Source organism: Osmerus mordax, chromosome 20, assembly GCF_038355195.1.
Source record: "Osmerus mordax isolate fOsmMor3 chromosome 20, fOsmMor3.pri, whole genome shotgun sequence".
Taxonomy (NCBI): domain Eukaryota; kingdom Metazoa; phylum Chordata; class Actinopteri; order Osmeriformes; family Osmeridae; genus Osmerus; species Osmerus mordax.
In genome coordinates, this window is record NC_090069.1 from 2614476 (window position 1) to 2632398 (window position 17923).

At 47.2% G+C, this 17923-nt stretch overlaps 2 protein-coding genes across 2 annotated transcripts in view; one reads left to right on the forward strand and one right to left on the reverse strand.

Annotated features, from left to right (window-relative positions):
• Positions 1-10536, forward strand: part of bhmt (betaine-homocysteine methyltransferase) — a 32984-nt gene extending 22448 nt beyond the window's left edge. The window contains exon 9 of the mRNA XM_067258295.1: positions 10526-10536. The gene's annotated coding sequence lies outside the window, so the exon portion shown is untranslated. The remainder of the gene's footprint in view (positions 1-10525) is intronic.
• Positions 218-16664, reverse strand: LOC136964264 (homer protein homolog 1-like). Its single transcript, XM_067258296.1, has 9 exons — positions 16327-16664; positions 8795-8951; positions 7305-7436; positions 6761-6853; positions 5578-5717; positions 4598-4757; positions 3782-3892; positions 3561-3641; positions 218-3341 (listed from the first exon to the last, which is right to left on the reverse strand). Exons 1-9 carry the CDS (start codon positions 16329-16331, stop codon positions 3153-3155), a joined length of 1068 nt encoding a protein of 355 aa, XP_067114397.1. The 5' UTR covers positions 16332-16664; the 3' UTR covers positions 218-3152.
• Positions 16665-17923: the final 1259 nt, after the last annotated feature.

Below are 17923 nucleotides of genomic sequence, written 5' to 3' on the forward strand. Positions count from 1 at the left end.
GTAGTAGACAAGTGTCTTACATTCTTACCGCCTTGTTGTGACGGAGGTCCACTATAACTGATTTACCTGAGCGTGTGCTTGTCTCGTTTGAGGGTTTGACCATGTTTTAATTATGTATGGGTTGTGTCAAAAGTTTTCTCCAAAAAACGGAAGAACCTTTTCTTTTTACTGTAATGAAACGCATGCACTGAGGATGAAGAATCTGGTTGGCTGTGATTGAACTGTAAAACAGACTGCTGTCCTCGTAGACTTCAGGCCAGTTTAAGTATTTTGACACTTATAGTATTTAGCGGTCTCCCATCTCTTTCTTGAATACTGTGTCATCATGGCAACTCGTTAAAACCCCAATCGTGCGACTTTCTGCAGTGTTTTCACATTTGGGCTGCGTCTCAACAGTCTGGCTTGCTTCCTTCCCTCGCGTCGTCTTGGTGAAATGAAGTGGATGAGATCTAGGAGTTGACTTCCTGTGCAGCAGTAACTAGCGAAGGGGCAGCTTGTCTCCACTGTTGACTCATCCCCACTGTTAACCCACCATTCACAACTCTGTCCACTTTTCATTGTATTTAGATGTTTTGATGTAGTTAGGTTTTATACCCGTCTTTGTTAGGTCAATACATAAATCCAATCCAAATACCGTATTTTCCATTTTTAGGCATTCTCTCTCAAACAAAAATAACCGTTGACTTCAGAAACCCCTGACTGCTGTGACCTGATGCATGATTGGTCCAAATTGAAGAGCAGGTAACTGGGTGTAAGTGCAATATTATGTGAAACCGAAAACTAATTATTTGTCATGTATAATACTGTAATGAAATGTAAATCCTGAAAATACATCGGCATGCTCAAAGTCAAGTATTTATTGAGAAAGACTTAATATTTTAGAAAAATGGGAGTAAGGATTTTTAAAGCAATACCATACAAATGTAAATGTGCTTTTTAAGATGTTTTTTGCATTTATTCCTGTCTTTTCCTATCATTACATTCCTAACCGCTTTGTATATTCCAATGATATATTTTCCTTTCAAAATAAAACAATCAAAATGTATTCCCGTCATGTTTGGTTTGATACGGCATATGACAGATCTATCAACCTTTAGGTAAAACGAGATTTTTACACTGTGGGTCCAGGAAGTTCAATGAATCCTAGCATGCCCACTGACTGGAAAAACCATTGATTACATCGAAACATAGCTGATTATTTCCAATGTCATGTGACTAGCTTCCCACGCTGCAGATAATCCATGCTCCTATCCCTCCACATTTAAATTACGTTTAAGCAAAAAACGAAAACCCTTTATTACGTTCTTATTTTTGTTTTTATTAGAAACTGAAAATTAAAATTGTGTTTTAAGCATGTGGTATAATCAACATTTAAAATCATTCAAAGGTTATTCCCTTTCAAACTAATTTTACGGTTCATAATTTAAACGTCATGATGAGGCTGACCAGAATGGCCATGCGTGTCGCCCAAATATACCAGAACCAACAACAAGCCCTTAAATAGTGTTCTTCAGATATACATATAATATATATTTTTCTTACATTATCACAGATTTTTGGCAATAGTAAACCCCACAAAAAGTACCGTAGTTAGCTACCATTGATGCATCTTTGTACCAAAGGCAACATCAGCAAAATTAATATTCTGTACAGGAAAACATATTTGGCAAAAGGAAAAAAAGTTCTTTGCAAATCTCGTCTGCGACAAGTGTCTCAATTTCCATTTCCTTTGTGTAATAGTTCAAAAATATTGCCAGTTTCCACACCTAAGAAAACACCAGCCGTGACGCCCACATACCAGACACTAAAAAAACAAGTACAAATCATGAGGTTCAAAGAAAAGAAAACATCTTTGTTTCGTATCATAATAATAATAATCATAGTCAATACATAGCTTGGATAATAAATTAAAACTAAAAAACATAGTTCAATCATTGCACTTCAAGTCGCAACAATAACAACAGGGAAAATAAAACAAAAATCTTCTCTATGGATTCACCCAAACATACAATTCCATTTTCACAAGTGCACTATAAAGTTGTTATATTAGTATTCATACAAAACCGTGTGTAGAAACGAACAAGACCGTCACTCGCTGCTAAAGCACGACTGCAGCGCCTCGATTGGTGGTCAGTCTCACGCGTCCGAGAAGAGGAGTTAAATACCTGAAAGTGAGACTGATAAAGAGTTTGACTTCTAAACGCGCTCTCTTTGTATTGCTCATTTACTGTAGTGGATAAAAGACGCATGATCCCAGGCCCCTCACACCAGTGGGGCTGGGCTGGGGTTTCTCATCTCAAACGAAAAGGGTGACACCGAGTTTGCCAAGTTCACACAAAGGGCATTTCTTAATGAACCGTGACCTCGAGAGTTCAGATGTCCTAGTGACCTTGAAGTCTTATCAAGCAGTCTTTTCTCATCTGGTCTGACTGTTCATTTGGCTGACAATGACATCCCTGTCAATATGAGCTATAATAATAATAATAACAATAATAATGATAATACAAAAAAAAAGAAACCTGAATGATTGGAGGACAACAAATATAAACAAACTTCACCACCACTGGGTGACAGAACAACGCACTAAAGAAAAGCACAAAATCAGAGCTGTCGTCTTACTGTCCAGGCTTTTGTGATGGAAGGTTAACCCCCTTTAAAAAACAAAAAGGGTTTCTTTCAGGATTAGGGGGGGGGGTATCTTCTCAAAAGGAATGCAAGCCAGAAATAAAGCGTCCAACCTGGGGTGACTGACTAGCGGACGTGTCGTCAGAGCTCCCGCTCTGCACGGTGTGAGGGGAGCAGGGGGAAGGCAGAGGCCAGCGGTAGCCTCTCGTGTAAACATGAAGAGACGTGAAGAGACGTGAGCGTGTGCGCGTTAACCCAAAAAACTATCTATACAGGAGTACCAGTGTCGTTACATGAGCGTAAATCATCAAAATCGGAGAATGAAAGCTATTCATTCACCAGCAATATGAGTGTTTTTCTCCTCCCGGTCAAGTGCCCGCATGCAGAATGCAGGTGAGTGGTATTTATGTCAATTTAAATATTTCGGGGTCGCTTGCCTCACGGCGCAAGTCTACACTGCTGCGTTGGGGATCGATGGCGAGGGTGCAGTGGCCGGAGCGCTCCACCAGGGGGCAGCGCCCGGCCTCTTAGCTGCTCTCGATGAGCTTGGCCAGGCTGTCTCGGAGCTCGGTCAGCTCGAAGATCTTGCCGTCCAGCAGCTCCAGGAGGGAGCGCAGGCTCTTGCGGAAGGCCTCCCTCTCCAGCTGACTGCCCTCCAGACGCTGCTCCATCTCACCCAGCTGAGCCTCCAGGACCTGGTTCCTCGACTCGGTGTCCTGGGGAGGAGAGGAGGAGGAAGGGAGGAGAGGAGGAGGAGGAAGGGAGGAGAGGAGGAGGAGGAAGGGAGGATGAGGAGGAGGAGAGGAGGAGAAGGAAGGGAAGAGTGGAAGAGAGGAGGAGGAAGAGAGGATGAGGAGGATTCTTCACTTCTGTACTAGGCATGTGTGCTGTGTCACGTCACATTGTGAGCGGTGGTGCTGTGCATTCAGGTTCACCTTCAGTTTCTGCGCTAGCGAGTCCTTCTGGGTCTGGAACTCGTTGGCACTCTCCACTTCCGCCTTCAGCCTCTCCAGTTCCTGCAGGCAGGCGCCAGGTTGGAAACGGAAGTTACAATGGTGATAGCAAGTATACGGTAGCAAGCATATAGTCTTGTGTGTGACACACACACCCTGCACTCACACACAGGCACACACCTGCACACACACACACACGTTACCTCCTCCTTGGCCTTTAACTCAGACTCCAACTCCTCTATCGTCTGGTTGAGTTCGGTCTTCTGAGATTTAATCACTGTAGTCTGACCGCTCACACACTCTAGCTCTGTGACCTATGGAAACACACACACACACACGCCCGTATCCTTCATTATTCCATAAGCTCTCCCCTGTCCTTTCCACCTGTACGATCTCAGCTGTCCAATTATACGGTTTGTTTCAATAACCAGTTTGTGCTCTGTAGTGTGCTGTCTCTGTAGACGTCACAGTATCGAACACATCCCCAGTCTACTCCTGTAGGGCTGTCTGGAGGAAAGTCTGGAGGAAAGTCTGCAAAGTGGAGTCATGCCAAAATGATCTGTAGGACAGGCTGTATGTGGTCTATAGAGTAGACTGTAGTGTGGTCAGTAGGACAGTCTGTAGTGTGGTCAGCAGGACAGTCTGCAGGGTGGTCAGTAGTACAGTCTGTAGTGTGGTCAGCAGGACAGTCTGCAGGGTGGTCAGTAGTACAGTCTGCAGGGTGGTCAGCAGGACAGTCTGTAGGGTGGTCAGCAGGACAGTCTGTAGTGTGGTCAGTAGGACAGTCTGTAGTGTGGTCAGCAGGACAGTCTGTAGGGTGGTCAGCAGGACAGTCTGCAGGGTGGTCAGCAGGACAGTCTGTAGTGTGGTCAGCAGGACAGTCTGTAGGGTGGTCAGCAGGACAGTCTGCAGGGTGGTCAGCAGGACAGTCTGTAGTGTGGTCAGCAGGACAGTCTGTAGTGTGGTCAGCAGGACAGTATGCAGGGTGGTCAGCAGGACAGTCTGCAGGGTGGTCTGACCCGCTTGTGCAGTCTCTCTGCCTCCTCCTGATAGGCCCCCAGCTGCTGCTTCCACTGCTTCACGTTGGCCGTGGACTCGAGCAGCGCCGCCGTCAGTTTGGCGTTGTTCCCCTTCAGCGCCGCCAGCTCCGCCTCCCAGTGCTTGTTGATGCTGGACGAGCTGGACCCCCACATAGACAGACGGACGGACAGGGTTGTTAGGCGCATAGCCAGGCAGCGAGGCCAGCGGTCAATCAGATGCACCTTGATTAGTGACCCAGTGATTTATGAGCTGGACGGGAGAGTGGCTGTGGGCCTTCAGGGACTAACCCTGGGACAGGGGGTCTAATTGCGCTACGGTCATTAACGAGCTGTGTGTGTTTTAAGTTCATGTCCTACAGTCATCGGGCCCTTAGCAACACCCCCTAGCAACGCCCCCCCCCCCGAGGCCAAGCCGACCCGAGGGAAACGACGCGCAGTGGCTGCGAAAGGCAAAAGTCGCGCTCGTTTAGCGATTCATAATTAATACGAGCCACGCGTGGTGTTTTAATGCAATGTTTCTCTGCTGTGCCGGGGCTTCTGGGACAGGATAAATAATGAATGAACGAATCGACACGTCCATCCTGGAATGTGCTGTGCTGTGCCGATTTCCTTTGACATCAGCACTCTAAATGGAGGCCTCTGTGGGCTAGTAAAGCCCTCCGCTACAGAGAACATGAGAGTAGCATGTAGCTCTGTGTATGTTCTGGTTTGGATGGAGAACAAGGAGCTTGACCGGACGCAGATGCTCACTACAGAGTGGTACTGCTAATAAAGATCTCAAATGTACACTCGATAAATTATATACTCTACGAACATGGTGTTGAAAAATGAAAGGCCTGGGCCTTCGTACGTGCAGGATTTGAGGCATTAAGGGCCTCGTTAATCTACTATCTATACCCAATGAGGTGTAGCTATTCTGGGCTTAGCCTTCTACTCCGGTCCCAGGCTTCAGGGCCTACCTGTGTGAGAAGGGCAGTGACTGGGGGGTTTCCGCTCGGGGTTCCGGGTGTTGCGGCGTGTCTGGCGTGACCCTCTCGTCGTCTGTGCCGTTGATGCTCTCCGGGGTCAGGGGGGACAGGAGGTCGCCGCTCGCCGACTCCTGATTGGACCAGAACGGCCGGCACATGAAACGGTTTACATGTCAAACGATCTCAAGGCAGGCGCTGGGTGAAGGAAGCCCGCTCTAGCGCCAAAAAAAACTGAATATCTGTTCACAGATTTACACTCTGCTTCCAAAACGTTTTCGTTTGATTTCCAAGGCAGCACAGTTGATTATCAGCTGTCGAAAATGAAACATGAGTATCTAGGAGCATGGATGCCTTGAGCTGAAGGGGAGAGGGGGTGGAGGGCGGGGGGGGGGGGGTGGTTGGCGGGTTGGGTGAGTTAATGTGACACTGAAATGGGGTTAATCTGAGTGTTAATCTGAGATTAGAAGGGTAGAGGGCATCACATCCACACTAAGGACAGGTCTTTCCCCAAAGAGTGGAATAGTGATATTTTACACTTCCCAGATCACAATGAGATTTGGCTTTACTGTGAGCAGGCCTCTGTAGTCGCCGTTCTGTGTACATGAGGCCACTAGGTGGCACTGTTCTGGGGAGAGCGCTGGAGGAGTGAGTGAGTTAGATGAAAGCTGGGTGGGGGGGTGGGGGGGGGGGGCAACAATGTCATCTAGGATTAGGCCAGGGAGGAATCAGACTGAGGTTATGGCGTTATGGTTTATTATTATTATTTTTTTACCTTCTTTATACCAGGTTTGTTGACAGACAAAACATATTTCCTTACAGCTGCAACCTGGAGGAAGAGTTGATGGGCAGAGCACAGGGGTCAATCAGGCCCCAACAAGGTGATTCACTTGGCCATAGCAGTGAAAAGGGTTTCAAATGAGAACATGTAATCTCAATAGGAGGGGTTGTAACACGTGACTAAAGAACTTTTCAGAGAAGGAGCTGGGAGTGGGGGAATGCACGCGTGAACATGCCCAGTTCTTGCCACTCCTAGAACAACGTCACCCCGAGATGAACATTTTAGCAGTTGGTAGAACACAACAAATTTCCTGGTCCTCGTGACCGCCTAGCCCTGTGGGTAAGACTAGTTGTCATGACCACACGTTCAGACTAGGAGGGGTGGAGGGGAGGTTACCTGCGAGGGAGTGCTGGTGAGCTCGGTTTTCTCTTGAGACTTCTCCTTGGCTAGCCGGGCTGCCTCTTTGAACTCGGTGAACTTCTCTGCAAACTGGGACAGAGGCAGGGGTGTGAGAAACACTAGACGGTGGAGGTGAAGTGAGAGAGAGAGAGAGAGAGAGAGAGAGAGAGAGAGAGAGAGAGAGAGAGAGAGAGAGAGAGAGAGAGAGAGAGAGAGAGAGAGAGAGAGAGAGAGAGAGGAGGTAGGTAGGGAGGGAGGGAGGGAGGGAGGGTGGGTGGGTGGGTGGGATGGAGAGAGAGAGAGAGGGGGAGGGAGGAAGGAAGGGACAGAGAGAGAGACAAAGACAGAGATTGAGAGACAGAGACAGAGAGACACAGAGAGAGAGAGACACAGAGAGACACAGAGAGAGAGAGACACAGAGAGAGAGAGAGACAGAGAGAGAGACACAGAGAGAGAGAGACACAGAGAGAGACACACAGAGAGAGAGACACAGAGAGAGAGACAGAGAGACACCAGGTATGTGCAGGCCTGTGGTCCTGACCTTGACCAGGTGGCCCTCAGAGGAGAAGCCCAGCCCGTACACGGTGTTGGCACGGCTGTCGGCCCACTGGCCAAACTTCTGGGATGTCTTGGTGAACGTCATGTTGGGAGTGATCGTGCTGTTGATGATGGCCTGAGGAAAAAAAAAAAAACACACTACAGTGACTCATGAGGGGAAAAAAGGGCCACGCCCAGTACTTGGGCTCCCTCTCCACCAGAAAGCTTTCTTGCCTCAGACGAAAGTACAATTTGTGTAAGCAAGGATAGTTGCCTAGAGCAACTGTGACTGGAAGAGAGCCTGTTATCTCTCTGCCGCTCTCTGTGTGTGTGTACACGCACATGCATGTGTGTGTACAGCGTTTGCACTTGTATTGATTGCCAAACAGGAAGCAATCGATAACGAGAGGGGCCCAGCGAGGCCCGATTCACTCAACTGGCATCGACCAGAGAATGGGGATGGAGTGGGAGGTGGGAAGAGAGCGATGTAGATCCAGAGAGCGAGTAGGCAGAGGCGTGTGTGCGCGCGTGTGTGGGGTCTGTGTATATGTGTGTGTGGGTGTGTGGGAGGGAGGAGGAAGGGGGTCTATGTGCCGGAACGCCACTTATAAGTGGGTCTGCGTTTGAATTAAAAGCGTCGACTCTGTGCTCGTGTCTATTCCCGCGGTGTTGTCTGCGACAGCTCTCCCCGTGTGAAGGCGTGCCAGGGCCCCTGTTCTTCCTCCTGCTATATCCAGCGGAGAGCGCCGCACAGCTGAGATCGCCCACTCACCAGGGGTCACGCAGACAACAGCGGAGAGACGAGCGCAGGACATTACATAACCACCTCAGCTAAAATAACTCCTCTCCTGCACCCCGAACGGAGACTAAAATAAGACCAACGCCGCCCCCCTTGCCACCGCTGTGGGGATCTGCTGCCGCCCATGGAAACACGGCTGGCAAAAGTAGTCTGCAGGGGGACTCGGAAAGTATTTGTTTATTCTCGTAAGTGCAAAGGACGGGATCAAATTATTTTCTCGGCTCATCCAGATGAGGTTGAAGAACGTACGTATCTGAGTGTGTGATCGGCTGTAATCTATGAATCGGCGTAGGCTAACAGTCGGAGACTTCCTTGTCTGTGCAAACTTTCATGGCGAATAAATCCCATTCTGATTCTGTGCAGCGTCTGACGTTCTGATAGGCCAGAGCCTGGGGGAGGCAGCAGGCTTGTCTCTCTGTCTCTCTCTCTCTCTGTCTCTCTCTCTCTCTGTCTCTCTCTCTCTCTGTCTGTCTCTCGGTCTGTCTCTCGGTCTGTCTCTCTCTCTGTCTGTCTCTCTCTCTGTCTCTCTCTCTCTCTCTGTCTGTCTGTCTGTCTGTCTGTCTGTCTCTCCCTCTCTCTCCTTCCCTCCAGCCCTCTCTGAAACCATCACAGATGCACAGACAGACATTTCTGACACCGATTCCAAGAACGTAAACAGAGAAAAATGCATGTAAACACACAACCCACACACACACCTTGGGCCCATCTAAGCTTATGATGCGGTAGACGTTCCGGGTACTGTCAAAGAAGTAGGAGACCGTGACGGCATGTTTACTGGTCGGAACCCAGTTCTTCTTTGTAGTGGGGTCGATCTGGAAGACATGGGCCCGCGTGCTGAAGATTGGCTGCTCCCTGCAGCAGAGAGAGAAAGAGAAACAGAAAGAAATAAACAGAGAGAAAGTACAGAAAATACCAAGTAAATGCCATTGCCCTATCAGAAAGCCAGCATGTAAACTTATAGTTGATTAAAAAAAATGGACGGAAACTAAAAATCGACCCAACGGTGAAGAAAATAGCCTAGAAATGTGCAACGTCTGCATGGGGGAAGCTCTGACACGGACATTCTGTCAGTGCCATCGTAGGCTAGGCTAATTGGGCGCTCCCATTGGTGGCTCTCTCAGGGGTTATGTGGGGTAAACAGCCAGGAATACCCAGATTAAAATACCACAAGAAACATAAACGCTGCTGACATCAAACACAACCCCGTCAGCTTAAGATCTGATGACGTCACGGAACCGTTTTATTATTGGTCCTCCGGTTCTCATTGACGCGCATGATTGGATGGATGGAAAGTAGAACCTAATGATGCCAAGTTGGAAGGCCTACAAGCATAAAAACACGTTATCATCACATGAACACCATCCAGAGGTTAATATGTAGGTTGTATATGTAATTAACTCAATTTCGACAAAAATATCACAAAGGTCACCACATTATTCAGGATATACTTGAGTTTTAGCCCTAGGACTCTGTGATAGGCCTTCCTCATACAGTACAGGTCCACATCCCTGTTTACCCATGGTAGAGTCAGGCCTGAGATGGTGGGAGTCAAGTTAGGTGAGAGACAGCCTTCCAGATCTCTACACATCCATTATTCACCCTCTCCTGCTGTTCGCAGCACTGCACTGCCCATGACCGGGGAAGCAAAAACACACACACACACACACACGGAGGCCCCAGTGTGTGTTCTCTTACACAAACATACATCTCTCCAAAAACTCTCTCGTTCTCTCACTCACACAACCATTTCTGCATCGCCTAAGTGCGGGCCATCTCTTCAAGCCAGCTGCACATTAGCAAAGAGGCTTCGGTCGAGCCGTATAAAAACAGCCCCCGGCTGAATGAATGAATCACCACCAACGAGTGGATGAATGTTGGGAGTCGATTCAATGGACTCAGTAGGGAGCAACGCATTCAAGAAGCCAGAACGGTAGCAACAAAGACAAACGACTCTCCCACTCCATTCATTGTAGTCGATAGTGTATCTTTATTAGTGTAAAGAATGTTAGGTGGAGCAGCAGTGTCTTCAGGTGACTCATCCTCGGTGCCACACCTAGCCACGCTAGTCCCCGAGGCTAGAGAGAAGCTTCCTACGAGCCCTCGTAATTGGTCCCCGATAAGTTATTCCACCATCGGGTAATTAGGCTATCGCTAACATCAGGGAACCAGGTGACCGGGGAGGGTGGGGACAGAGGGAGCCAGGCTAGGACTGGAGATAGCGATAAACAGGAGGGGGGAAAAGAGAGAGAGAGGTGAACCGATCGAAGACCGAGAGCTTCCTGGAGGACAAAGTCAAAGGTGGGCCGAGGAGGTAGCCAGAGAAATGGGGGACGACATAACAAGCTGTGGAATAAGGCATGAGAGAGAGAGACAGAGAGAGAGAGAGGGAGACAGAGAGAGGGAGACAGAGAGAGACAGAGAGAGAGAGGGAGAGAAGAGAGAGACAGAGGGAGACAGAGAGAGACAGAGGGAGACAGAGAGAGAGACAGAGAGAGAGGGAGAGAAGAGAGAGACAGAGAGAGACAGAGGGAGACAGAGAGAGACAGAGAGAGACACAGAGAGAGACAGACAGACAAAGGGAGACAGAGAGAGACAGAGAGAGAAGTGGGTTTAACTTGAACCCCTCCTGCATTGTGTGTGGGAGGTGGTGATGAGATAAGGCAGGAATTCTGCTTTGTTTTTTTTATATTTCTCTAAGCAAGCAAAGCGAGGGCAGATATGCAAATGTCACTCTAAATTTAAAGCCAGAGCTGAACAATGCTGCAGAGCAAACACACACACACACACAGAGACAAACTTACAGCCATCCCTTCTAAGCAACATATGATGGGTATATCTATCCCATGTGAGTCTCTGTCAGAAACCTATCGAAGACCCAAGATAGGAGCACAAGTGTTCATCAGCACAGCAGGACATCTGTTGCCGGGAGAGGGTCCCTGCACTGACGTGACAATGGTAAAGGTCACCTGCGGGCACCTGCTCAGACACACACAGATCAGAAACATCCGGAAAGCATCCCGTTCTTTAGATGACAAGATCTTACATGTCTGGCGACGCCATCTATGGCTGAGGCCTTCTTGACCAGACCTTTCACCTCGCAAGGGAAACACGAGAGATGGAAGAAAGCAGTAAAAAAAGATAGTGAGGGGGCAAATCAAGTTTGTATTTCTTGACTGGGAAATCGCACAGCTTCGGGGATGTCGTCTGCACTTTTGAGGAGCGTAGGGGGGAAAAAAACCCTGAATATGGAAGATGGTGATCGAGCACGTTGTTCCTATAATTGGGACGGTGAAAAGGACAGTGGGTGCCTCCTCTCTGCCTGACGCCCTTTCTATGGCGATCGCATTTTATCATGGCGGCAAATTGCTCCCTCAGAATTGCTCTTCAATCACCATCTTTTTTTAATCTATCCTCGCACAGCGAGGAGCGCCGTTCAGGATGCATCGACTGAATCTCCACTCCAAAGACACTCACGACCAGAGTGAACCTCAACCTTACCTTCCTTGTTGAGAAGCAAGTCAAGTCGGTGATAAAGATACTAACTAGACTAGACTACAATGGTCTCTATCTTTAGAAAAATTGTGTGTGTCTAGGCCCTAACAGGAAAGTCAGTGCAGGGCTGGTTATGCCTGACGTCATGTAGAGGCACTACATGGATACGAAACTTTTCGGAACTATCCAGAAGGCTAGCTTAACCTCCGACGATGACGTCTCCATAGCTACCTTTCTCCGATCATCAAGAACTAGAAGGATAGGGGCCAGCAGAGCCCTTTCTGGCCACTTCCATCCCTCCCTTATCTTACCCACACAATCTTGGGCTTAATTAGGCTGGACAAACCAGAGAAGAGGGTCTCTAGAGAGTGGCCCTTGCCCAACCAGAGTGAGGTCTCCCTGGGCTTGTTAGGCTTGGTTCTTCCCTCCCTACTGGAGGTCAACCTCAGCTACTGGTCCTCTCAGACCAGTAGCTGAGTGTGATGCCAGCACAATTAGCTGGTAAATGCCAGCACAATTTTCATACAACCAAGACAGCTGCTCGTTCGTTCGACAGGGCCTCGTTTCATTTTCATTCTGTCACGAGATGACAGTCTGGCGTCCTGTGAGGAGAAAGCTTTAATTGCTTGGCTCCGAGAAAAATTTCTCCCATATATCCACAGGGTCTTCTCTGCGAGCGTGGAAGTTATGCACTCCACCACCCCCCCACCCCCCTCCTGTCCCAAGTCCCAACGTGTTAATTAAGCTGGCAGAAAAAGAGGGGCTTGGCAGCTGTTATTTAAGACAGACTCTGTTAATCAGAGAGGCAGCGGTGATGTGAGGGTGGAAGTGCACTCACTCTGACTGCACTGCAAGGTAGAGTCACAGGGGTGTCAGCTAAATATGGAGCGTATCTCTCGTAGCAAGGGGAGCACTTCCACCGCCCGTTCTAACAGAAACATTTGGAAAAGATGTTACTTTTCTGGTCGGGGATTAAAGACAGGAATCGATGTCCAAAGCACGAAAGCTATTGTTAATGGATGGATCGGGAATGGGAGTTTCTGTAGCGAACAGAAAAAACTAAGGGGCAGTTAAAGATGTCCCCCCAGTGCTCGAGTGCATATCAGTCTTATTGGGAAACAATAGCGCTGATGGCAAAGATAAAACAAACTGATGCCCATTAAAGCCATGAAAACTTCACTTCCTCTTCAACCAACATTTGCTTAGAGCCCTTGTCCCCGTCATCTATCAGACAGGTGCCAGGTGTGTGCGCGCGAGAGAGTTATTGTCACTGTATAATCCTTTCGACAATGGACTGTTTTGTGGCATGCATGGCTCAATGACGAGTGCCATGCCAGAGGAATCTGACTGCAGATGTTATCAGATCAGCAGTTCTCCTCCACACACAGCAGCTCATGCATGCCCCCGACCTTGTGTTTGCATAGCGACAGACAAAGGGAGGTACTGTCTATGGCCAAAGGGTAAAGTACCCTGGCACAGTCTCCAATTATGCTCTTTATCTGTGTGTGGTCAGTAAATACTCCTCTTGTCCATGACCTGGGGTTTGCACTCTTGAGTCGGTCTGGTCCTTCCTGGGGAGTCAGGTGGCTGAGCGGTGAGGGAGTCGGGCTAGTAATCTGAAGGTTGCCAGTTCGATTCCCGGCCGTGCCAAATGACGTTGTGTCCTTGGGCAAGGCACTTCACCCTACTTGCCTCAGGGGGAATGTCCCTGTACTTACTGTAAGTCGCTCTGGATAAGAGCGTCTGCTAAATGACTAAATGTAAATGTTTAGCCTAACTGTTCTCCACAGAGCTTATGTTGAAGTACAGGGAGAAGGCTCATTTGACCTGCTATTCATTCCGCTCCTTACTTAACCCTCGTGCTGCCTTCGGGTCACATGACCCAAAGGTTCATAACGAACCATTGTTGTGTTTACCCAATTTTACCCAATACAAAAACAAATAAAAATAATTTTCTTTTAACCATTCCAATGTGGGGGGTCTGAGACAGCCCGACAGTTAAAAGAAAATGCTTCACTTTGTTTTTGTAGGAAGTAAATTTGTCGCAATACGACGGTGGGTCACAATGACTGATGGGTCAGAATGACCCGAAGATAACAAAAGGGTTAATCATGGTGGAGATGAAGGCAGATGAGATCCAGCACCTGCTACTCTCTCTGGACGGTTAGGCCTCTGGCTGGATGTTTCTGTGGCCTCTGGCTGGCTGTTTCAGCGGAGGCCTTATTCTTGGAAGTTATACAACCAAACCACATGGATATATTGGGATATGCCCGCTGTGACGGGTTTAAACAGCATTTTGGCAACATTCAATGTTTTCCCACCACATCACATTGACTGAAATCCGAGTTCATTGGGATACATTTGCTGGGTGCGAAGAATACAGGTCATTAAACTGTGAGCAAACGATGACCGATGAAATTCACCGGGAGAAACTCGGGCGTCTGTGTCAGGTCTGCGCTTAACGGACTCAAAATCCCTGCATTACTAACTTAGCTGCCACGTCGCCATGGTAACCACCATGTGACTCAGGGCTGGTCATGAGCCGCGAATGTCCTCCAACCCCTTCCCCCTCCCTCCCCCCTCCCTCTCCTTCCCACATGCTCAATCCGCCAATCAAATCCCTTCATCTCCCTAACAGTTTACCCACTCGCAGAGAGGAGGCAGCAAGGGTTTGGCAAAGACTCGTTCAAAATACCCATATGTCAGACTTTGATCTGTGTGGTTTCCGGTCACAAAAGCGCTCACACTAAACACACACACACACTAAACACACCGTGTTCTTCCTACGTATGTTGACTTTCAGGTCCTGTACATGTTGGTTTGTCAGGGCCCTGGAAAAAACTGACAGTTTGAACCGCTTTGGGGATTTTCCTTGTCGCTGCGCTGGTTGTAGCCCTTCCTTCTCCTATCTCCTCTCCACTGTTAACATCCAGCAGGCAGCCCGCGGGGCGATGCTGGCTCCATCTGCTCCCAGAGAGCAGGTGAGTTCTCCAACAGCTCCCTGTCCCTTCACACTCTCTGCTCACCTGTGCCTGGGGACCCCTCTGCGTTTCAAGGGTGGGCTTTCCGTGGCTTTAACCCTTGCGCTGCCTTCAGGTCACATGACCCAAAGGTTCATAACGAACCATCGTTGTGTTTACCCAATTTTACCCAATACGAAAACAAATAAAAATAATTTTGTTTTAACCTTTGCAGTGTGGGGGGTCTGAGACAGCCCAACGATTAAAAGAAAATGCTTCACTTTTATGCGGTAAATTTGTCGCAATACGACGGTGGGTCACAATGACTGATGGGTCAGAATGACCTGAAGATAACACAACGGTTAAGTTGACATGTCTTCACCCTGTGGCCTGTGTGTTTGGCAACGGAGCCGTTTTCTACGTTAGCGATGTGGCACAGATGCTAACTAGGTTCAGCAGGTTGTCTGTGCTCAGACACAGCCACACACCTGGTTGATTTGGCAACAGTTGCAAAGTCAAATCTGATTCAGGTAGGTTCTGTTCAGTAGGTCTTAAGATGCGTTAACATGGATGCACTCCGGTTGGGATGACTGTTTTGAAAAGTTTCCCGAAATTATCGTTTGTACAGTCTGTCTTCCAAAGCACTAATTTTGACAAGATCAGTTTGATCTGAAATCACTAATGGATGCATCAGTTGTGCAAAACGTGGTTTCTTTGAGGAAAATAAAGGCTATTTAATGTTAACTTAATTGTTGACCAAGTTCGCCACAGCTTTGTTTGTAATTTGATTCTTAATTTGACTACAGGACATTGATAAGCCTACAATGACCGCAGCCAGTATCAAGCAAATGCTGGTGTCCTGAGGAGACAGAAAAGAAGCAGGAACCAACTGTAATACATCTAAACTACTTAGAACCTCGTATTAGAAGTCGAATACCAAACCCTTTTCAGATTTGAGCTGTGGCAAACCACCATTTCACTACAAGCTTTGTAAAGGTATTTGCCTCAGTGTCAGCTTGACTATATGCATAACTCAGATATGCCAAGTTTCATGCTTGAGTGCTCATGTACATGAATCCGTTATGCAAAACATTACCTTCTGCACTAACGCTGTAACTGCTAACTCTGACAGTCACGGGACCCAGATTAGGTGTCATACTGGGAACACATTTTCGTGTCTGACATTTCTTTCAGCCGTAGCATTCCATACGCCAGACCATACCCATCCCTCAAAATGAAACTAAGACTTAAGAAACGATCCCACTCCTACAGTACCATGACCAGGTATTCCTCATCTTATTACAATCCGATTGAAGCAATATCATAAACACTTCCCTTTCCATCATCAAATAAATTACAGATTTACGGACTAGAGATTAAGTGGAAAGTATCCACATAGTACTTCACTGTAATTAGTATTGCAGTGCCATTGATAGAAGTTTGCACCTAGATAGCGTGCATTTGAATTCGTACAGTAATATCAAAACACCATAAAAGCACAACTCACAGTGAAAGAAAGTGCATGTCCCGTGAATTACCGAGTACACCAGCATGAGACTGGACCGTAGGTGATCCAGTTATAGAATATAGCTAGAGGGGAGTTAACTAGTAGCAAACCAACTCTAAACATGACGTGGCCAGTGTGTGTCGAAACCCAAATGATTAGAAACAAAATCAGTCTTCTTCGAAATCTGTAAACAGACAACACTGTCGGGGATTAAAACGGGTTAAACGCCATAAGACAGCTAACGTTAGCTGTGTTGCGCGATACGTACCCCATTTTGCTTGGTGCGGAGGTCGGAGTTATTTCGTCCGTGGTCGTAGAGGAATCCGAGAGAGACGTGAACAATCTGTGTTGTTACCAAGTATTTTCCTCTCCTGAGATGCTGTTCGCAGCTTCTATGTTTGTGGCTTGACAAACAGTGGACTCCAAATAGTATGGTGCACGGTTCACCTCAGTCCGACATGGCTTACTGATCTGTTTTTGAATATGATGGGGGTGTTGGTTCTGGCTCATCCAAACAAGCGTGTCAGTGCATGCATGATGATAGAAAACATCAGCATTGACGTTAGCTAGCTAGCTAGCGAGCATCATGAAAAGCATTGCTTAATTATGTCCATTGACAATGGGAATAAGCAAGAGAATATCTGCTAAGCTGCTAGCTCGAGACGAAGATACATGATTGACAGGCTCTGTCATGAAGCGTCAATGAGGCGCGTGCCGCGAACTTGCTATTTTTCAACTGAAAGGCAAAAAGTAGCTATGCAGGAAGTATCCAGGTATTTATATTGACTACACACTGTCCCATCCTATTTTCAAAATCAACTTAAATATCCATTCGGTAAGGGGTAACTAGCAATAGCAGTTTGGTGCTCATCCTCCGTTGCCTTCTGGTATTTAACGTAGCCTACTCTTTACGATGATACCTCGCTGGAGGTTGCCAGTTGCTCAAACATAGTTTTCCTTTGGTTAAAAAAACTACAACTGAACATTCATTCCAACTTCATACTTGATACTAAATGTCTACTGCTTATAAATCCAAAATGTATTCGTTGCTTCTTGCAGTTCCCTGGCGTCGTAAGTGCCATCAAAATCCCCCTCCCTTGGCTAGCTAGACATTCCACATATCAGAGGGTAGTCTTCAGTGCATGTACCCTATTAAAATAACCAAACAAATTAAAGCAATACCAAACGCATGATTTCTGGGTAAAAATAATCAAAATTTCTGTCGTGATGGTTTCATTTCAAGTCTGTTTACACGGAAATACTTGGTGCATTCCCACTTAAGGCTCCATCAGTAGCACAGTCTCTTACAGGACTAATCTAAGCTTCATGAAAAGAGGAGCACAGTCCGAGTTAAATTACAAATGGTCAAATCTTTGATACTGTACAGAAAGCAAGCATCCGTCAAATCGTTGCCTCTTCGCTCCATCGAACGACTGATTCCGTTCTTCACCGATCAGTATCCTTGCATCAGCTCTCATCCATGGCTCTCATCCCATTCATTACCTCGGAGTCTGTTAGTCCTCTGTTCACCAAAAGCGGTAAATTGGCCAACGTCATCACGCCACCCTCCGTATCAACGTCATGCTTTAAAATCTGACGCGATGAGAGATAAGTCATCTTTAGCATCCTTACAAAGATATATGATTAATAATGTAATATAAAGAAACATATATTTACATATTGAAAAAAAATCCCCTGATACTCAACCCTGATATAGTAATATTATTTTGGTTTTCATATAATACATATATATTATATTAAATAAGTATCACACTGCAATTAAAACCGACCTATTCATGCCAAAGATTCCTTTTGCAATTGATGACGGCCACCTTGTGGACATAAGATGTCAGTATTCGCAGCAT

Bases quoted from the DNA above. Each gene is read 5' to 3' on its own strand.
- LOC136964264 (XM_067258296.1), bottom strand. The intron at 7,437-8,794 runs GTGTGTGTGTGG...TTTTTTCCTCAG, and splicing joins TAAGCTTAGATGGGCCCAAG to GCCATCATCAACAGCACGAT. The intron at 3,642-3,781 runs GTAACGTGTGTG...GCCTGCCTGCAG, and splicing joins AGTTAAAGGCCAAGGAGGAG to GAACTGGAGAGGCTGAAGGC.